At 39.8% G+C, this 21,173-nt stretch overlaps 1 protein-coding gene across 8 annotated transcripts in view; it reads left to right on the top strand.

Moving 5' to 3' along the window:
- The window catches only part of ABR (ABR activator of RhoGEF and GTPase), a 235,276-nt gene that overhangs the window by 106,463 nt on the left and 107,640 nt on the right, over positions 1–21,173 (top strand). For 2 of the 8 annotated variants that reach the window (XM_075196905.1, XM_075196908.1), the window contains exon 1: positions 7,476–8,076. The exons of the other annotated variants lie outside the window; for them this stretch is intronic. In XM_075196905.1, coding sequence (XP_075053006.1) covers positions 7,909–8,076 — 168 coding nt within the window. In that variant the 5' untranslated portion in view covers positions 7,476–7,908. Of the gene's footprint in view, positions 1–7,475; positions 8,077–21,173 lie in introns of those variants that run through there. 8 annotated transcript variants of the gene reach the window in all.

Below are 21,173 nucleotides of genomic sequence, written 5' to 3' on the forward strand. Positions count from 1 at the left end.
GCAGGTGGAAAGGATTACACATAGGGACTTTTCCTGAATCCTCTAATATGCACATGGATGATAGTGAAGCTCCTGCTGCTCGGAGTTTACAGCCCAGCAGGTGATGGAACAGATGAATATCATAGATGGAGAAAGCTTTTGATATGATTTAGTAGGGTTATCATTTATGTACATCGCCTCATTATTTTCTACAGTCCTTTATAATAAGGACTTGGAGAAAATGATAGATACAGAACAATATATAGGAGATAGAGTGGGTCGTTTACTGTCTTAGACATCATAGCAAAAGACGGGTTATGGAAGAAGATAAAACTGATTTGCCAGTGTCTTGTTACTATGACTCCGTGCTCGTGCTATCATTACATTACGGATGCCATCAGTGTGCAAGTGTCATTATCATAATTTTACCATAGCAACAGCAACACTTTGCCCACATTGCTATATCTGGGCTATTTTTGGTTTTGTATTTCCATGTCAATTCACGTTATAAACCACTGGGTGGCATCAGACTGCAATATTCCTGTTCTAAAGGAGTGAACCCTTTCTAAAGTGGAGTTAAATGCCCCCAAAAATGTAAAAACTTCTTTAATTTTCCATAATATATGTGTTTTATAAAATAGAGTATACAATTTAGCAAATGTTTATTTGCATTTAAAAAAACTAGAATAAAAGCATGTTACATTTGTACATGTTGTTAGATGTGTAGGTTACATTTACAACTATGCTTTTTGATGGTTTGACATTTGCTCATTAACAGATGAAACAACCCACACTTGTTGTGTCCAAAATGTCACCGACCTTGCTAATGTTTTTGTGGTCTGTTATTAATAGAGGTGTATGAAGTGCCCCTACAGTAACTAAATCACCTACAAAGTGCCTCATTACACCGTAAAGCTTTTTGCATTTTCTAAAAATAACTGGTACAAATAACAAAAATATAGAAATCTTATTCAAAAACAGTACATGAATGAGATGATGATATATATTAAATAAATACACTGTACTGTTTTCCTTCATTGAACCCAGGTTCATGGTGCAACTGGTATGTTTTTGCTTTACCCTTTAGAGTTCTTTTTTTGTTTTTATATTATGTTGTCATTGCTATATTGCCATTTATATTATGTGATGTGATCACTAGTAATTGTTTTAATTTATTGTCCATGGCTTTCTTCCTTATTTTCCTGTCTTGGTCCCCAATTGATAGATTGAATAAACGTACATTCTATCAACCTCTATAACTGTTCATTAGCTTTTTCATTGTGTGTATGATACTCTCTTGTGTTACATGTATTGTTCTGTATATTGCACTGAGATGGTTTAATTTGTAGAGGAGAACTTTTGTCTATTTTATGAGACTGACCCAAGCACACACATGAGATGTGTGATATGTGGGTGAAGTTATACATTGTGCTCTTCCTCACAGTGTTTGTCTGTCATGTGGGCTGAGAAGTCAGTGGACATGTTCTCATAAAGCACTGTGACTCTTCTTCTTTCTCCAGTGTAAAACGCTGAGTAGGGTTGATGCCCCTCTATAAATAGACTGTCAGCCTACTTCCCCGCTGGTGGTTATATTCCAGCATAGGGGTGGGGGGATCGTTATTAAAACTGATCACATCTTACTGTTGTTGGTGCTGTTTTAGTAGATGAACACAAGTGTTATCTGAGAGCTCCTTCTAGCCCTCCCTGCTGAACTAATTATCTCCAACCAAGGTTGGATTTATTTACAATAAATATGTGTTCTCATTATGTCCAGAGCTAGGAAGTTGCTGACATATAATGTTTCCCCCTGTGACTGCCATTATTATTAGCCTTGTGTCTGCAATGTTTTACATGGTGTGATTCCATATCTGCGCTCTCACTGTGCTGCTTACGCCACTGTCCCTGCATGCGCCACTGTCCCTGCATGCACATGTATGTCAGTGGGTGGAGCCAGAACCTTGTTTAACCAGGGGTGGGACTTGAAGAATCACCCTGACCAAAAGGTCTCCCCGATTTTCAGCACTAATGGATCCAACACATTTACAGTATTTGCTATTGAATCTATTTTTCAAGGATCTATCAGTAATGCTTTGTATGGGAAGCCTTATCCAGGTCTCCCATTCATTTAACAGGGTCTGTCTACTAAGGCATGGAAGTCCCTGTGATGCCACATAACAGACATGAGAACTCCTCCATGTGCAGGGTTTGCTTTGAACACTGAAATAATCTCTGGGTCAGGACCTGCTCTGTATGTATTTATATAAATCATCTTATATTGTAGGTTTACTTGTCCATTGAGGCTAAGTTGGGCCACCTGTGACCATCCAGCTGTTGAGTTATGATTTCCGGCGTCCTGTGCCATCCTATGGCTGGAAAAGCATGCTGGGACTGTTAGTTCTTCCAACAGCTTGGAGAGCTACAGGTTAACTAAGCCTGGAAGTTAATTATTTTGTAATTCCTCAGAACAAAGCGGAAGCCATTCATCTAAGGAGCAGCACAGAAACATGTATTGTGCAACACTAAATTCTATTGTCTGTTTGTCACCCAGAATGTTCCCTTCATCTTCTTTGTAACATGTTCTAACCATATATTTCACTAAAGCCGGCCACACACACAGTTTACCAAATTAGGCATTTTGCCCCCTCAGTATGACCCGGTCCTGTTGGCATATTTAGAAGACTTCTTCCATCTGTACCCAGGCAGATAGTTAGATTCTGAAGACATCCACCTACATGACCAATAACGATATGATCCGTTTTGCTCAGGTTATTATTTGGCGTCGTTCTCGCGTATGGGGCCCCTTTACTAAAGGTTTCACTGACTGTTTGCTTCCTGTTAGCAGACAAAATGATATTGTATTCTCCATAATATACTCGCGTTTCATTTAATTGAAAATGTCCTTTCAATCACCCATTAGTCGTTATAGATGTAACTTTAAAACTCATTGTTGAAAGTATCGTCCTGGAATAAGCTCAGAGAGGTTATTAGTAGACTGTAATACTGACCTTTGGCACATTATAGATTTCTTGTGCCAGTTACTCAATGTCACATTTGTAACAAGCTGTAGGTCACTGACCGTTCTACAGAATGAAGTCTTAAAACTACCAGCAATAAATCATAATTATGAAGATGATCATTTTCGGTAATTGAAAAATACAATCGTGTTTCTGCAAAGAAAAAAAGGTCACGTTTGTTAAACAACTTTATATAATGCAATTTATACATGTGTTTTTTTTATGACCTTTATTCGACTTCTGCAGAGTGAACACATTAAAAAGTGCATTATTTTTTTACATGCTACTTTAATATATTTTGTATAGCTTGTACCCTTCTGATCACACATACCACCGCTCCCCTGTGTACCCCTTTATCTATACTTCCATCACCCCCCTCCTTTCTATTGTCTGTGTGGAGTTTGTATGTTCTCCCCCTGTTTGCGTGGGTTTCCTCCCGGTGCTTCAGTTTCCTCCCACACTCCAAAAACCATACTGGTAGGTTAATTGGCTGCTACCAAAATTGACCCTAGTCTCTCTCTCTCTCTCTCTCTCTCTCTCTCTCTCTCTCTCTCTCTCTGTCTGTGTGTATGTGTGTGTGTATGTTAGGGAATTTAGACTGTAAGCTCCAATGGGGGCAGGGACTGATGTGAGTGAGTTCTCTGTACAGCGCTGCGGAATCAGTGGCGCTATATAAATAAATGGTGATGATGATATTGTCAGCCACAGTGTTTACCCCCATTTTAGTCCTTCTTATTTTTTCTCCTGACACCCAACGTTGAAGACATCTGGAAATACTGAAGGATACCCGTACAAATGTTTTGTAACAGTTCAGCGATTCTTACCTATAAATAGTTTCTAGTTGGTGTAATATTTCATGTTTCACAACTGTTTCTTATAATCCTTTAAATGCTTAGAAGAAAACATTAGATTAGTGAAAAGAATAGATTGGAGATTGTTCTGACATTAGAGACTCATTCTGGTGAAATGGTTCATTCTACAAGCCCAGGTAGCAGGTTAAGGATCAGGGCGTCTGTTTTACATAAGGTCTCCTGTGACCAAACACTTGTCCTTTGTAGATGACTGTTTTATATTATCAGTGATCAGACTCTGGGAGGGATGTTCCCATCCTCATTGGTACAGTCCCATCCTCATTGGTACAGCCCTAATAAAATAATTTGCAGAGTAGTCACTTTCTAGCAAAGCAGAGTCTTCAACTGAAACTTTGGGAAGGTCAGCGCAGGCCTTGTTCAGATGGGAAAATTTTCTACTTTTGGGCAATTTAACATGTCACTTCCTTGCATTTGTAAGCACCGCAGCATTGCAGACATGTACAGTAGAAAGTTGAGCTCATTCTGCACAGTGGGGTTTTTCATACAAGTGTGAGGAACTTTCCAAAATGTAGATTTGGTTTCATGTTTGTTGTGAAGAAATACCACAGCAAGCAGTGTCTGTTCGAATGGTCCGCTCTTAAAGACACAAAGGAGTTCTTGGTAAATTTAGGGGCACTTGGGACAGATTTTTAAGCAGTGGATGCTTGTCAAATTTTTACCATCACTGGCTACAAAATGTCTGTGAAACACTGAAATAGCCAATATCTGCAGTATATGATACAAGATGTCTGTGAAACACTGAAATAGCCAATATCTGCAGTATATGATACAAGATATCTGTGAAACACTGAAATAGCCAATATCAGCAGTATATGATACAAGATGTCTGTGAAACACTGAAATAGCCAATATCTGCAGTATATGATACAAGATGACTGTGAAACATTGAAATACCCAATATCTGCAGTATATGATACAAGATATCTGTGAAACACTGAAATAGCCAATATCTGCAGTATATGATACAAGATGACTGTGAAACACTGAAATACCCAATATCTGCAGTATATGATACAAGATGACTGTGAAACACTGAAATACCCAATATCTGCAGTATATGATACAAGATGTCTGTGAAACACTGAAATACCCAATATCTGCAGTATATGATACAAGATGTCTGTGAAACACTGAAATAGCCAATATCTGCAGTATATGATACAAGATGTCTGTGAAACACTGAAATAGCCAATATCTGCAGTATATGATACAAGATGTCTGTGAAACACTGAAATAGCCAATATCTGCAGTATATGATACAAGATGGATGTTAAACACTGAAATAGACAATGGGGCTTATGTAGAGTCACTACTATGACTGTTTGTTTCGTATCTTGCTGTAAATCACTGTGTGTGCCCAGAAAGTGGGAGCATGCAGATCTGCCTGATTCTGCCACATGTGTCAGACTGCGTCTGGAAAGGTGGGACAGGGCGTTGTCACCTAGAGAACAGTAAAGGGTATGTTTGTGCAGTTGTGAACGGATGCAGACCGTGGAGTCGCATATAGAAAGACGCATTGTTTGCAGGTGGTCAGCAGCAGGTGCTAATAGCTGATAAAGATGATAGTCTCCAGCACTATCAAAACGCTTGTGATTGGCTGTTCACAATTACACTTCTGTCGCTGATTGGTGCTTTCTTCATTACTCAGGTGTATATTATGCTTTTTTGTATGTTTATTTAAAAAAAATTTGGCAGAGAGTTGTGTCTGCTCTGTTACAGATATTTTTTACATTCTTGTTTATGCCTAATAGCGAATGTGTTTGCTGTACATAAAGCAGATGGATAAAAACAAGTGGGATGCGAGTGTCTGACATGTACCTGCCACAAATTGGGTGCATATGCTGCTGGTGCCGACGTGCACAGATTTTTAGATTGTAAGCTCTCGGGAACAGGGCTCTCTTATCCTTGTGTTCTCTTCGTCTTGTCACCTCTGTCATCGGCACCCCAGCCTCATTTTTACACTCCTCCACCTTCCGTTTTTCTTGTCTCTATAGTATTCTGATATTCACTTATACCACTTGGCCTGGAGTACCAGTTCTCAGTTGGGTCGAGAATTTAATTTAATTGTACTTTGTTTGTGTACCTTGTATGTCCTGTAATGCTTCATCCCGTGCATTCTCAGTGCGGCGCTGCTGACCTTTGTGGCGCCATATAAATAAAAGATAATAATAATCTTAAAATGAGTAAAATGCCTGCAAAACCCTGAAACAGACAATATGTGAGATACAGAATGCCTGCGGAACACAATATAGACAATATGTGAGATACAGAATGCCTGCAAAACCCTGAAACAGACAATTTGTGAGATACAGAATGCCTGCAAAACCCTGAAACAGACAATATGTGAGATACAGAATGCCTGCAAAACCCTGAAACAGACAATATGTGAGACACAGAATGCCTGCAAAACCCTGAAACGGACAATATGTGAGATACAGAATGCCTGCAAAACCCTGAAACGGACAATATGTGAGATACAGAATGCCTGCAAAACCCTGAAACAGACAATATGTGAGATACAGAATGCCTGCAAAACCCTGAAACAGACAATATGTGAGACACAGAATGCCTGCGGAGCCCTGAAACAGACAATATGTGAGACACAGAATGCCTACAAAACCCTGAAACGGACAATATGTGAGACACAGAATGCCTGCGGAACCCTGAAACAGACAATATGTGAGACACAGAATGCCTGCAAAACCCTGAAACGGACAATATGTGAGACACAGAATGCCTGCGGAGCCCTGAAACAGACAATATGTAAGACACAGAATGCCTGCGGAGCCCTGAAACAGACAATATGTGAGACACAGAATGCCTGCGGAACCCTGAAATAGACAATGGGGTATGTTTACTAAACTGCGGGTTTGATAAAGTGGAGTTGTTGCCTATAGCAGCCAATCAGATTCTAGGGCCTGATTCATTAAGGATCTTAACTCAAGAAACTTCTTATTTAAGTCTCCTGGACAAAACCATGTTACAATGCAAGGGGTGCAAATTAGCATTCTGTTTTGCGCATAAGTTAAATACTGACTGTTTTTTCATGTAACACACAAATATCAACTTTAAATTTCAGTGTACAAATAAGCTATCAAGTATTTGTGTGCTACATAAAAAAAACAGTCAGTATTTAACTTATGTGCAAAACAGAATACTAATTTGCACCCCTTGCATTGTAACATGGTTTTGTCCAGGAGACTTAAATAAGAAGTTTCTTGAGTTAAGATCCTTAATGAATAAGGCCCCTAGTTATCATTTATTTAGTACATCGTACAAAATGACAGCTAAAATCTGATTGGTTGCTATAGGCAACATGTCCACTTGTTCAAACCAGCACTTTAGTAAATATACCCCAATATGTGAGCTACAACATTCCTGCGAACACTGAAATAGACAATATGTGATGTTTACTCTCTGCCCCTCTGTAGGGACATTTTGATTACGTTGGATCCTTTTTGTCCTTCATGCAGGAGAAATCTCAGAACCATCTTTACTTTCTCTTCCTAATGGTGTATGGGACGTCAGGGGTTACTCTTGAAGAAACAGCAGCAGCCGCCCCGCCTATGAAGGCCTGCCCAACAAGACAGCGTTTCCTGTGTGTGCTGAGAAGCCAGTTCAAACACAGCAGGGAAAGTTCAATGGGGAAGACAGACCGATCTCTCCAGAAGGGCCTGCACTTTGTGCACAGACAGTGTAAAAGCAGTGCTGCTGCTGTGTAGGGTTAACTAAAGGAGGCGAAGGAGGATTTAAAAAAAGGAAGAGGGTTTGAGGAAGTGGCAGAAATTCCCCGTCTCCCCCTCCTTTCATCTTGCTGAGTGTAGAAGTGAAATTTCAACAGCAGTGGGAGACTAGAAGCACAGAGGAGAGATGATGGGCGAATAGTCCACTTTAGCTTTCAGAAGGGCCTTGGCAGTTTGGTTGTGGGGAAATACTTTGCATGGTCCTCACAGGTTTAGGTTTGTTGAGGAAAATGTGCAGCCAACAAGCATGACATGTACCTACATGTCCTATTGGCTTGGTGAATTTGGGTATAGAACTTTATGGAGAACAATCCGCCAACTGCCGTACCAGGAATGGAGGAGGAAGAGGAGGCCATTAGCTTTCTTGACCGAATACTGGAGGATGAGGACATCTTTTATTTAGAAGATGCGGAATGTCAGACTCCTACCAGTCCTGATGCCCACACAACTTTCCCGGATCCCACTAAGGTAGGTTCTAGATCAGCCTCACCTGGAGCACGATGCAGCTACTGATGTAGGATCTTCCCTGGACATTGTAAGCCAAGGAATATTGTAGGGCAGTGACTATAAAATGTGTCCTTGGGGTTTGCAGAAAAGCTGGTGATAGTCTGGAATAAGTACTTGGTTTAAAAACAAACAGAAAACACCAAGAAAGAACTGGGCAAGTGATCAAAATTAATTCAGTACTGATAGTCTTAAAACATGTTTGTTTGTTTGTATTTTTATTTGAAGACTGATTTAATAACTGCAAAAGTCAAGATAATAGGGTTAATCATGTAGCTTCAGTTGGGCCTGTAAAGCGTCATTCCGTAAGCACAGTGTCTTTGAAGAGTAATGTCGATGTGTCTAAAGATAATGTGCTTAGAATAATTCTATGTTCTTATAATTTGCACAGTTTACCAGCTTAAAGAATTCTGATTTGACACCACAATTGTTTTTCGAATCATGATAATTGCAAGTTTTTGTGAGCAGTATAACAAGCACGACATGATTCAGCTAGGAGTGAGCAATGTAAGTGAAACAAGGACTGACAGTCTGTACACCTGTCTGTAGCATGTGTGGTCACAAACCTTGTTCCTGTAGTACACATTGATTTAGTCATATGGAAGCCTGTAATCATTTAGGTGGGAATACCAGTGTATGTGATGTACCATTATAGTTTCACTGCAGGTGTACGCCGAATGTGGGTCTTATTGTTGATTTACGTTATGTGCTTTTGGTGGTAAAGACTGTTGTAGTATTCATTAGAAGGATTGTGTTTTTATTCTACAAAAGCTGGTTGGAAGGCAGTGTACATAAACAAATGCTGTACCACACCTGCTCTTTGTTTTAGCAAGTCTAATGGTTTGTTTAGTATATTTGTCACGGTGAAGTGACACTTTGGACAGTGTAACCAGACACACCTTTCTTACAGTAGATCTCAGCCATAGCCATGTAAGAAGCAGGCTGACATGCTATAACCTGGTCCTGCAGCCACGCAGAGTGTGATTAGATCATATAATCTCCACAAGAAGGGTGGAGTCCGTGTATGATGCCAAGATTAGTACATTAAAGAGAACTGTGCTGGTTAGTAACCTGTGGCACACAGTGGCTGTACTTGTAGAATGTTCTGTCCCTTTGTCTACCAGCTCAGTTCTCTTGCTCTTAGGCCTCTTGTCCTCCACCATCAAAATACATCTCACTTTCAGTAGCATTTTGTAACACTAGTAAAAGCGTGTAAATGGGTATGGAAATTTAACCTATAGTCGCTGTGTTGCGGCCTGCTCCATTTACTTGTGTTTATTACAAATGATGACATTGGGGTCAATGGCCTGGCCACATCCAAGCACTCGTTAACCACCGCACGTCAAGCCTGATTGGCATTAAGCACAACACAAGTGGGCAATCAGCCTTATTCCTGATTATCTTTGAAAGATTTGTATTTTGATTTATGACTAGGAGCTGGTGAGATGTGGTTCCCCAGCTGATTGCCTAATACTGCAGCTACAAATCAGTCTTGTGTAAAACGGATTCTGTCAAAAAGTCAAATGAGGATTTCTGAAAGAGAAATAACTTGTGTTATCTCCTACGTACAGCTGTCTCTGCACATAGTGGCAGGACCCGTGTCTCTGTTTACCTGCAAAGTGTTAGTTATACGTAGACGTATGCCAACCCTCATAAGCCTGTATAGAGGGAGGTGTCTTTCTCTCTTTTGCCATTTTCATGCTCCACCCATAATGGTGTCAGACACACCCGTTCTAATAGTGTACGGCCACCATGTGAGGTAATGTGAAGATCTCACGTGAATGAGATCAACATGGGATTTGGAAGTAAATAATAGGACAGCTAGAGCAATGGCTTTGTTTTGTTAATCTTTACATGTAGAGAAATACAGAATTGTGTTCTGAGGCGACAATGCTCCTTGTTCCTGCATCTGTGTGGGGCGCTGTTCTTTCTATAAACCTATAATCATTTTCAAATATTGTATTTGCACACACAGATGTAAGGAACTGGCTATCCTGTCACTTGTGCTAAGATTGACAATAGTGCACCTGCTATTACTGACTGAACTTTGGCTGTGTACTTTTGTTAAGTAGTCTGGATGAAGGTGCTCAAATATACTCTATGCCAGGCCTGTCCAACCTGCGGCCCTCCAGGTGTTGTGAAACTACAAGCCCCAGCATGCTTTGCCGGTAGACAACCAGTTGATAGCTGGAAGGGCATGCTGGGACTTGTAGTTTCACAAAACCTGGAGGGCCGCAGGTTGGACAGGCCTGCTCTATGCCATCACAGCGTGAACCTATGTACTCAAATACTGTTTTATACATTTTTTGAAGAGTACCATTTTCTATTGGGTTTTAGTGTCCCAAAAATAACTGCGCTTGGATAATTCAATTAACGTATGCCAAGTTTTGCACAAACGCATAATATTTTACTCAATTATTTTATTATTATCATTATCTTACTAATTAAAATGAAAGATGAAAAGACCCCAATCTCTAAAATCTATTAAACATTTAGAAACTGTGGCATTCTAATGGAAAATTAGGATTGCAATACTGCCATGAGTTTAAAAAAAATAAAAAATGAATGGACTGACATAATTAAGGGGGGGGAAGGACATGGACCACAGGTTGCTAGGACAATGTCTGAGTGCTGTTTAGTGTGGTGTTTTCTGTTCTCCGAGTACTTCCTGTTCACACTATGTGACTTCCAGTTTCTGGTCAATTTATCTCCTCTCAGAACTAAGGTATTAAGGTACGCCCAGATATGCAGCAATTGGTGGTCAATTAATTCTAAAAATGCAGAATTGGCTGCAAGTTGTCGCATCAGTGCTTATTACTGCAAAAAGGCTTCACATCTACATCTAAAGAGAATGTCTAATGCAGGGGTGTCCAACCTTTTAGCTTCCCCGGGCCACATTGGAAGACGACGAGTTGGTTTGGGCCGCACATAAGATACAATAACGATAGCTGATCATCCAAAAAACCATGGAAAACATAGTTAACATATATATATATATATATATATATATATATATATATATATATATCACTTTTTTTTCAAATCCCCTATACTTACCTTTCAATCGCCCTGTTCAAAAAATCCTCTCTAGTTATTATACTATAATCACTTTTTGTATTGTTTCGATGCAATATCAATAAAGTGCATTTAAGCCGGGCATTGTATATCAGGGTGCCCTGACCAGGCCTGCGGTACCTGACATATACATCACTGTGACCCCAAATTGTGACCTGTTTTGCTAATTACACCACTATGTTAGTTAAGGGATAACAACTTATAATGGGCCAAAGAGAATAATATATAATGCCCCATTAGTAATACAAGTAGAAGTATGTAGCAGGGAGATAAGGTCCATGATGCTCCAGGACCAGGTGACTTTTATTCACTGGTCAGCGTCCCTTGAAATAATAAAAAAAATCCCCCTTAACTTACCTTATAATCGGCTTGTTCTCCTGTCCTCTTCTTTTCTCCAATTCTGTGCTGCTGATTGTTCTTCTCGCGCGGGTGACTCCTCTGCGCTGCGCTCCGCAATGGATGTTGGGCATCACGCCCGACATTCACTGCGAGCACCGCACGGAGGAGGAGACAAGGGAGGGAGCCGGAGTACCAGCTGACGTGAGTGCAAGGTAAGTATTTTCTTTTCTTTTTTTTCCAGGATTTTTTTTCCCATTAACAGTGCTGCCCCCTTGTCACAACCCAAACTCCTTCTGGGCCACATTTACAGGCGCGCTGGGCCGCGGGTTGGACAACCCTGGTCTAATGGAACGGATGGTAAATGCGATCGTACGATGGCCTCCGTCAGGTATTTCAGGTTTGGCGATAACCGTCTTTGAACACATGTGGCCAAACCTACCCAATGGTCGGGCTGAACTCCCAGGTCACCAGTGTATGGCAAGTGATGGTAATGAGTTAGTGGCGGTTACATCATAGTAGCTTATACAGTGTTTCTCCAACTCTATTTGGGAATGAATAGGCCTATTCTACACCCACCTAGTTGATTGCTTTCATTTTCTACAACATACTTTGAAAATGACAGAATGTGATTGGTTGCTGTATGTAACCATTTTTCTATCTTCCAGGTTTGATAAATGTCCCCCATTCTTTCTATATAGGCAATATGCCTTGAAGTCATCATCCCCTTAATATGATGGATACTGGACATATCCTATATTTACACCTTTATTTCCATTAGTGGTAACATACTATAGTGTAGTCCTCTTGGGACCCTGACAGCACGTTTCCTTCTGTCACACGTTACCCCTTGTCCATACAAAGCACCATGTAGCTTGACGGTACAGCTACTTTCTACCGCCTCTATCTCCACACCGTTAATTGGGCATTTAGGTGTCTTGAGCTAAAAATGTTGCATTATGTTTCCAGATTGAGGATGTAGTAAATATCAGAGTACTGTAGAATAGGTTGTAAGGACATCTCAGACAATCATTATATATTGTACAACAGTTCACAGCTCTGTAAGCTGTCAATTTATTTTAATTTGATTAATTACAATTAAATCTTTTTTTCAAATAGATCAAAAATGTACTATTCAGTTATAGTTTGTTTAAACGACATATTACAATGCTGATGTCTTTTAAAATCTATTTCTATTTAAATATATATATATTTCTATTTCACATGCGAGTAGAATTCTGATGGCTTTTACTGAGGAAATTGAATTAAACTAAGACATAGGAGACTTTGTTGCTGATAGGAATCAAATGCTGCTTGGTCCTTATTAGTGCTGCATTCATGCGCAGTTCCCATGATTCCATTTACTTTTCATGTTCCTACTATATTTATATGAAGTCTAGGGAGGGAAGGCTGGCTCCGTAAGAAGCAGTCTTATGGTAAGTCCTGGACCTAGGACAGCAGGCTATCTAATGTTCCCTTATGTTGTTCTTAATGTTTAACACCAATCATATTATTCAGAGCTGTACAGAGGACATCAGTCCTTGTACCATCGGAGCTTACAATCTAATCATGTTGGCATGACCTTGTGACTGGGTCTTTTTAAAGTGCAACAAGCACAACATGGAAAAAGAATATTGGATATATAACGGCAACATCATCAAATTTGCAATGTGGTAATTTTTTAATTTCGCACTTATGGTCCGTGTTGGGATTGAGCATAGAATAGCCAGATCTTGATTGGATCTCAGATTTTGGCCCCTTTTATTCTGATGAATAACATGTGCTCGGATGGACCTGTCTGCCCTGCTGGAGCGGTAGTCTCGCAGTATAGCTGCTTTTTAGGTCAAAAATGCCTGGTCAAACAGCTAAGTGATGGGTATAGGAGTTAATGACAAAGGCTGAGATATTAAACTACCAAATTCAATATTGCATTATTTTGCTATATATTATACCCCATTCATACTGCACCAAAATCCCGGGTTTTTGCCGGGGCGAGCTCAAACGACCCGGGTCTTGGTGCAGTATGAATGGTACAAGTCAAAAATCCCGGGTCTAAAAACCCGGGTCTTCAACCCGGGATTTATCGAGGGGTAATTCCCGGGTCGGACCCGGGTTGCCTGCACTATGAATGGTGCAACTCGGGTTTTTCAACCCGAGTTGCACAGAAAACAAGCTGATTGACTGTCTGCCTGTCTCTGGAGGATGATGTCATCGGTGGGAGCACGTGGAAGATTCGAGAAGAAGTTTAGGAGAAATGGTGGATGGTGGAGTGCAGATCAAGCTGAAGCAGAATCGGAGTTTGTTGGAGAAAATTGCTTTATTTTCACTGAAAAAGTGTGTATTAACAGCAATTATGACACACTGGATGGAGGAAGAGGTGCGTGAGCTGCTCTCAATGACATCACCATTTTTCAGCCAATGAAAACTGCTCTGGTGATGACTCCCACAAATTGCCAGGGCACAGACTTGTGCAGTATGAATGGGGTCAACCTGGGAAATTCCCGGGTCCGAGGTGCAGTATGAATGGTGTTTCTTAGCTGGGACGCTCCGAGCCCCGGCAAAAACCCGGCTTGAAAAACCCGGGATATTGCCGAGGCGGCAGTATGAAAGCGGTATTACTAGTTGTTTTTATTTTGTGATGAAGATGCTTGTATTAAGGCATATTTTATATTTCCTGTAGATGCCGCACAATAAGCCAGGCTTCTCGTTGTATTTATATGTGATAGTCGATCTGTTTCCTTGCTACAGTAGTGAAAGTAATTTCCTCCCCTCAGGATTGTGATTGGCTACAATGGCTTGTAGTGCAATGAATGTTAAACACCTCTGTGTACTTCTTACTAATGGCAATGAATTGGGTGGGCATTGTGCATCATATGTCCTCGGTGCCCCACTAAACGCTGCTTTGTACACAGATCAGTCGTAGGTAACACTGACAGTGCACAACCTGCCTTACATTCACACTGCACTGCCAAACTTTGCAGCTTTGTGTAGAAAATAGTGTCTCCCTCCTTAATGTTCCCATAGAGCTGCCAAGACTTCAGTTTCTTCCCAAAACAATGGCAGTTCTGTTACAAACTCTTCACTTTCCTCTGTACATCTGGCGTCCTCCAAACTTTCCACTTGTGTAGGACAGGTACAAGCCACAGTGTAGCTGCACTGAACACTACACTCTTTCATTCTCCAATCCTCGCTTCTTGTCCACGCCAAACCCTTGTTCGCTTTCAGTTTTTTGGGATGTTGGTGAGACTACCAGTAATTTTGGCTTCTGTCAGCCCCTTTTATGAGCCATTGATTTTAATATTTCTGCATGCAATTCAAATTCAACAACGAAGTGCTAAAAATAAAGCTCTTTTTGGCAGTACAGCTTGGAATTTTGTTTTGCATAAAGTTCATTTGAATAAGGGGTGTGGTCAGAAAATTATAGACTTACATGAACCAGTTGCTATGGATGATTGTGCTCTGAATGCAACACCCCTTTCATTATACTACATCTGGTGATGTCTACGTGACTACAAGGCAAACATGTTGCCATACAAAGATCCCCCCCACTCCCCCGACTATTAAAAGACCTCTTTAGAATGTTCTCAATTCATCCACTATCCTTGGAAATGAACATATCGCCAATGGTCTGATTTGCCTTTCATTTGATTTCAAATTGAGACTTTGATCTCTGTAATAATACATTGGTTTCTGTGGGCAGTCCCATGATTAAATTGTGCAAGAGAGAGGGGTGATATTCAGCATTTGTCTAGTTTAGTTAGACATATTTAGATTTCATCCAGCTGGGGTTTTTGTGTCGTTAACAGTGATTTTCTGATGCTAAAACATAACTTGAAAGGAGCAGCGAGGGATCAGTGTAATTCCCAATCACTGCACATGTAAAGAACATTTAATACACCTGTGCTGTGGTTTATGAGATTATCCTCAATCTGCCCACACAGACACATTACTGTGTTGAGGGCGAACAGCGCATTAGATCATTGACGCATCATATTTATCATCCTATAAAATAGCTTCAAAATTCACCATAAGTTTCAAGTCTGAGAATATTTTAGCGCTGCAAGTTTTCAGCGGCCACTAAACATGTTGGGTAAAGTAACAGGTAGTGCACAGAAACACCTAAATAAATGAGGAACACCAAGCATATCGAAAGTAAGGGCTTCCACACAGGTGTGACTTCATGTATTAATTTAGCAAATAGCATCTCGGCATGATCAGCATCTCGGTATAAAAATACTGCCCTTATGGTATTAACTTATTACTCATGGTAATGTGCCATCAGGTGTTCCTATATATTGCCTACAGGCCAGCACCAACCCTTCATAAAATGAGTCCTGTTATTTAATGTCATTTTTTGGTGACTATATTGGATTTTGACATCTGTAACTCATACATAAATAGCCATTCTAATTTATACTTTCACTGTCTCACTACAATTTCTCAGCCGGTGTAGTGGCACAAGAACAGTGTCTTGTGAACATACTACTGGAGGAAGCGTTGTCCATGATTTTTAGCGATTGACTCAGACGCCGACAACATGTTGAAATTAGCTGGTAATACATGCTGCTGCCAGTTCATCCTTCTGTGTGGATTAACATAAATTGCCCCTGTCATGCGTATAAAAACCCACTGTCACATGGGCACAAAACCCCAGGTAATTCTGAGTGTGCCTGTAGAGATGGAGATACAATTTAATATCATGGTGTATCCATACCATCCTTATACACAAGATTTATATACTGAAGGCAACAGGTTGTTTTATTGTATATTTTTTTTAACCTCTATATTTTCAAAGCTATGAGAAAAAGAAAGGCTGATCTATCTAATGTCTGTGTTGCTCATACAGCCTAATGCCTCTACAGCACAGTGAATGATGTCAGATTTGATACACGCATTAGAAAATACAGCTGATGTTCTATCAATTTATTCCAACCACAAGTATATTTAGCTAACTAGATGCCTGTCTGTGTCCTAGCTGGGTTTGTGGCTTGTGTTTCTGGGAATAGCATGAACGATGCTGGGAGAGGAGAATGGTAAGTATTGACAACTGGAGGTCAACACAGGAACTGTGCAGAAAATGATCTGGTCACTGTGACTGTACATGACACAGGATGCCCACAACCCACTTCAGTGGCATGTTCTAGCTAATTCTGACCATGGAGTTACACAACATTCTAATTGGATATGTTCAACCTGCTATGATAGATGATGGCTAAGACAAAATAAAAACCTTTCTTTTAGATGCCAAGCAACTCGGAACAGACGAGAGCTGAATCCACAAAGCCTTTATCTTTTTTTGTTTTCTGCTTTCCAATAGTAACACATAGACCAGCAGTCTGGAGTTATAACCCATCAGCCTCTCAGGCTGTACCTTTACACAGCCCATGCATGCAAAGCATATGGAAATATTTCTCGGTCTGTGCTGGGAGTACGTGTCACGTGTCCTTACAATTGAATTAGTAGCACAGACGATCACAGCACTGTCTTATTACATTATATCAATTCCTCCACTTTATCCTGTTAGGGACAGAGTTCTTAGGTTATTCTATTGGGAGCTTCTATCATTTGTACATATAAAATATCGTTTCTAAGAACAGCTTGTCCTAACAGCATGTACTTTAAGTAGTTAGGTTTGAGTGATGCTTCTCCCCCTCCCCTAAGCAGCACCATGTGATTTGTATTATATGAAATGCTGTTAGTGAACATGGTGAGACAAGACTTGGGTGGGGATTGGTTTCCTGCGGCTACTGATGGCTGCTTCCTTGTTCTGGAGTGACTGTAACAGACAGCACGTCTTTTATCACACCCTTACCTTTACTGGATGTCTGACAGTGGTGTCCCAGTAATGGAGAAGCTGATTGTATTCTCCAGTTTACAGCTATGTGTGCAATCATTGCCTAGATGGCCTAAAAGCAGAATGAACAGAACATATTGGGCCTGATTCATTAAGAAAAGTAAAGCAAAGAAAAGAGTAACTTTTCCCCTGGACAAAAACCATGTTACAATGCAAGGGGTGCAAATGAGTTTATTATTTTGAACATAAGATATACACTGTCTGTCTGTTTCATGCAGCTCACAAATACGTGATAGCTTATTTGTACACTGACATTTAAAGTTGATCTAGGACATCTTCTACCCCAATTATAAATCTGTCCTCACATTTACCTCCCCTCCAATGCAACATGGTTTCGCCAAGCTTTAAAGTTTTTTCCCCTGTACTTTCCTTAATGAATCAGGCAAAATATGTGATTAAAGGGTTCTGTTACCCTACATTGTAAATTGTATTATCTGTTTTCTGATATGTGTATGTATGTGAATATTATATATATATATATATATATATATATATATATATATATATATATATATATATATATATATATATATATATAATGTGTGTATTCCAAAAACATACTAGTAGGTTAATTGGCTGCTATCAAATGACCCTAGTCTCTCTCTGTCTGTATGTTAAGGAATTTAGATTGTAAGCTCCTATTGGGCAAGGACTGATGTGAGTGAGTTCTCTGTACAGTGCTGCAGAATTAGCGCTATATAAATAGCTGATGAAGATGTGTGTGTATGTATATATATATATATATATATATATATATATATATATATATGTGTGTGATGTGTGTGTGTATGTGTGTGTATATATATATATATATATATATATATATATATATATATATATATATATAATGTGTGTGTGTGTGTGTGTATATATATATATATATATATATATATATATATATATATATATATATATATAATTTTTCTTGAGATATATGTGGAGACAAATGGTGCGTGCCGAACTACCCCAGACAAATATATTTTTAATAAACAGCCCCTTGAACCTACGATGGGGTCCCATGCACACTGCAGTTGTTCTGTACTCCTCCTCCCTATCTCTCATGATTAATGACCTGCAGTACAGTGATGAAGTGTTGAGCATTTACTTCATGCTGTCATGTGTGTTGTCATGACACTTCTTTCAATTAAACTTGCTCCATCTCTACAATTGAATTCAATAAGAGACATATGTGCAGTAATTAAATGCCATGTCGTTTCTTGCTGCCATAGTCACAGAAATGTGTTTGACATTGCTGGTCTCTAGTGTGTGGTCGTCATTTGTTCTAGGTACATCTCTTGCTGGACATACATATCGGTAACAATATTATTGAAGTAATAACTGTTTGAATGTAGGAGGTATTAGTTCCTCCATTAATGTCTTTATTGGCTGATGTGCAGGTTTGTTTCAGCTTGAATGGACAGCAGCATACTCTAGATTTGTTTAATATGGATTACTATAATGTGGATTATGCATCATTACGGAGAAAGTGATTGGATGTTATCCCACAACTCTGTACAATATAGCAGTACACAACTACAGACACTCAGAAATGATACAGAGGGGGTTTTATCTATATTATTATTTTACAGCTCATGGTCCACTTGTCAAACATTCCTTGCATATGTTTATATATTGACCGGCATTTCTTGCTCTGGAAATATGTTTTTCCAACACATTTGAACTTAATCAGATGCATGACAACAAACTAAAATATTTTAAAATGCTCAGTGTTAATACCTTGACACAACTTTATTACCTTCCTTGTTAAATTCTTCACTATACTTAAATAAAATAACCACACGGACACAGTATGTATATTTGGTAAAGTGGTCGCAGTTTATTAATGACATTTTTGAACTGTCATGGCGGCGAGAGCAACGCAGTCAGCTAACAACTAATCTTGAAACCAATACAGTTGTAAACCTCACTTACCACTGTTCCAAGACTTTACGAATCCCAAGTCTTTAAATTGGCCGGAGCTAAACTTGGCGTCATCGCTACTGCCCCCCTCTGGACTCACAATAATGCGCCCGCTCAAGGTGCGCCAAGGGACCCTCCGCCCAAGAGGACCAAGAGTCGGGTTGCTGCGAAAGGGTCAGCAACGCGCGGCCATTAAACGGTAGCACCTTCGATTAGTCACTGACTGCACCGCTCTCCTACCCAACTGCACCTTGTCATAAGAAAAAGAATTAAACAGGAACATAAATACAACTGTTCAGGGCGGGAGGGGGGTATCCGCAGACCAGGAACCAAGAGAGAGCCAGCCCACCCACGCAGTGTGATTTATCTCTTTATCAGCCCCTCCCCCTTCTAACTACGATTGGCTGGCAGTGATAATAATTTAACTCTTCAGGGCTCGTGTTGTCAACTATAACACAATATTTTAATTAATTACCCTCAGCTGAAGGCTTCACTTTAACTTCACAGTACAGTTGTTTCACTGTTTAATACATTAAGCACTAATTTAACAAACTTGAAAGTGGACCATTAATAAGTAACTGGGAGGGTACTGCTGATTAGTTATCCTGGATCTAATACATTGCTGTGTTTTCTCTATGATCTAGTCATTTTTACCCTGAACTTGGTGTTCTTCAAACCAGACATCTCTTATAAATAGCAGGAAGACTTTATCTACCAATTGGAATATTCTCCTCTCACAATAGATGTCATGCTGTTCCTTTTACTTTCAGTAGCATAGCTTTTTCCCAAGGAATAGATAACCACATTGCAGCGACTGCTGCTTAGACCAGTGTTGGCTAACCTGTGACACTCCAGGTGTTGTGAAACTACAAGTCCCAGCATACCCGTCCAGCAATAAGCTGCTATATATTGGCAAAGCATGCTGGGACATGTAGTTTCACAAACACCTGGAGTGTCACAGGCTAGCCAACACTGACTTAGACCTTCAAGCTGACCACACACAGTGCAATAAATATTGCAGTCCATTTTAGACAGCTGGTCGATTATTGCAGTGCTTGCGGCCCCAAAACATGCCTAATGGCAATCACATTGAAAGCAAGCTCATCCTTATCGGACTTGTTGTTCATGCTTTACGCCTGTTTGTGGTCCGACAGCCGGCATAGACCCCACTTTCCTACTTTATATATTATCTCCCATTTGGTAATAAGAATGTATTTTCATATAATTCATGACACTGAATATCGAATCATATTCCTTACCTTGGAAATTAGACAACCACTTATATATAATCATTTGTTTGTTGACTAGAAATCTGAAGAGAAATGGTTGGGTTCAAAATGATGTTAATACGTATTTCTTCATATAGAATATATTGATGTGATTGGACAGAGATGTACTTGTCAGTTTGGACACTAAACCATGGATGGATGTGTGACCACCATAATCCTCTCCAGTTATTTCTGGAACATTCCTTGTGCTCTTTTATTTGATTGCGTCATGTGTAAGGTACGGGGACAATATATGGTTTTCAGAACTGTACATAATAATTTAAAGTGAGTTCCTGTTTCATTAATAAACAAAGTAATGCCCTGTCTTGCTGGCGTGGTTGTTTATGCTGCGGTTATTTGAATCTCGCTTGGCATCCATGTTGTAAACTGTCTGTGTACAGTAAATTTCCTTGTTTAGTTTGCCAGTGAGTTATTGTGGAGCAATCCAGACGTAACTGGATGGACGACTTAGGCCTAAGGGTGAAATTTAGGAACAGTTTGGGTAATAATATGTTTTGACCAGGTTACTTGTTTCTGTCCTACTTTTTGACTATAAGCATTTGTCATCATCCCGCAACACACTAATCAAGTCATGTAAAGGCTTCTCC

This window comes from Mixophyes fleayi, chromosome 2 (genome assembly GCF_038048845.1).
Source record: "Mixophyes fleayi isolate aMixFle1 chromosome 2, aMixFle1.hap1, whole genome shotgun sequence".
Taxonomy (NCBI): Eukaryota; Metazoa; Chordata; class Amphibia; order Anura; family Limnodynastidae; genus Mixophyes; species Mixophyes fleayi.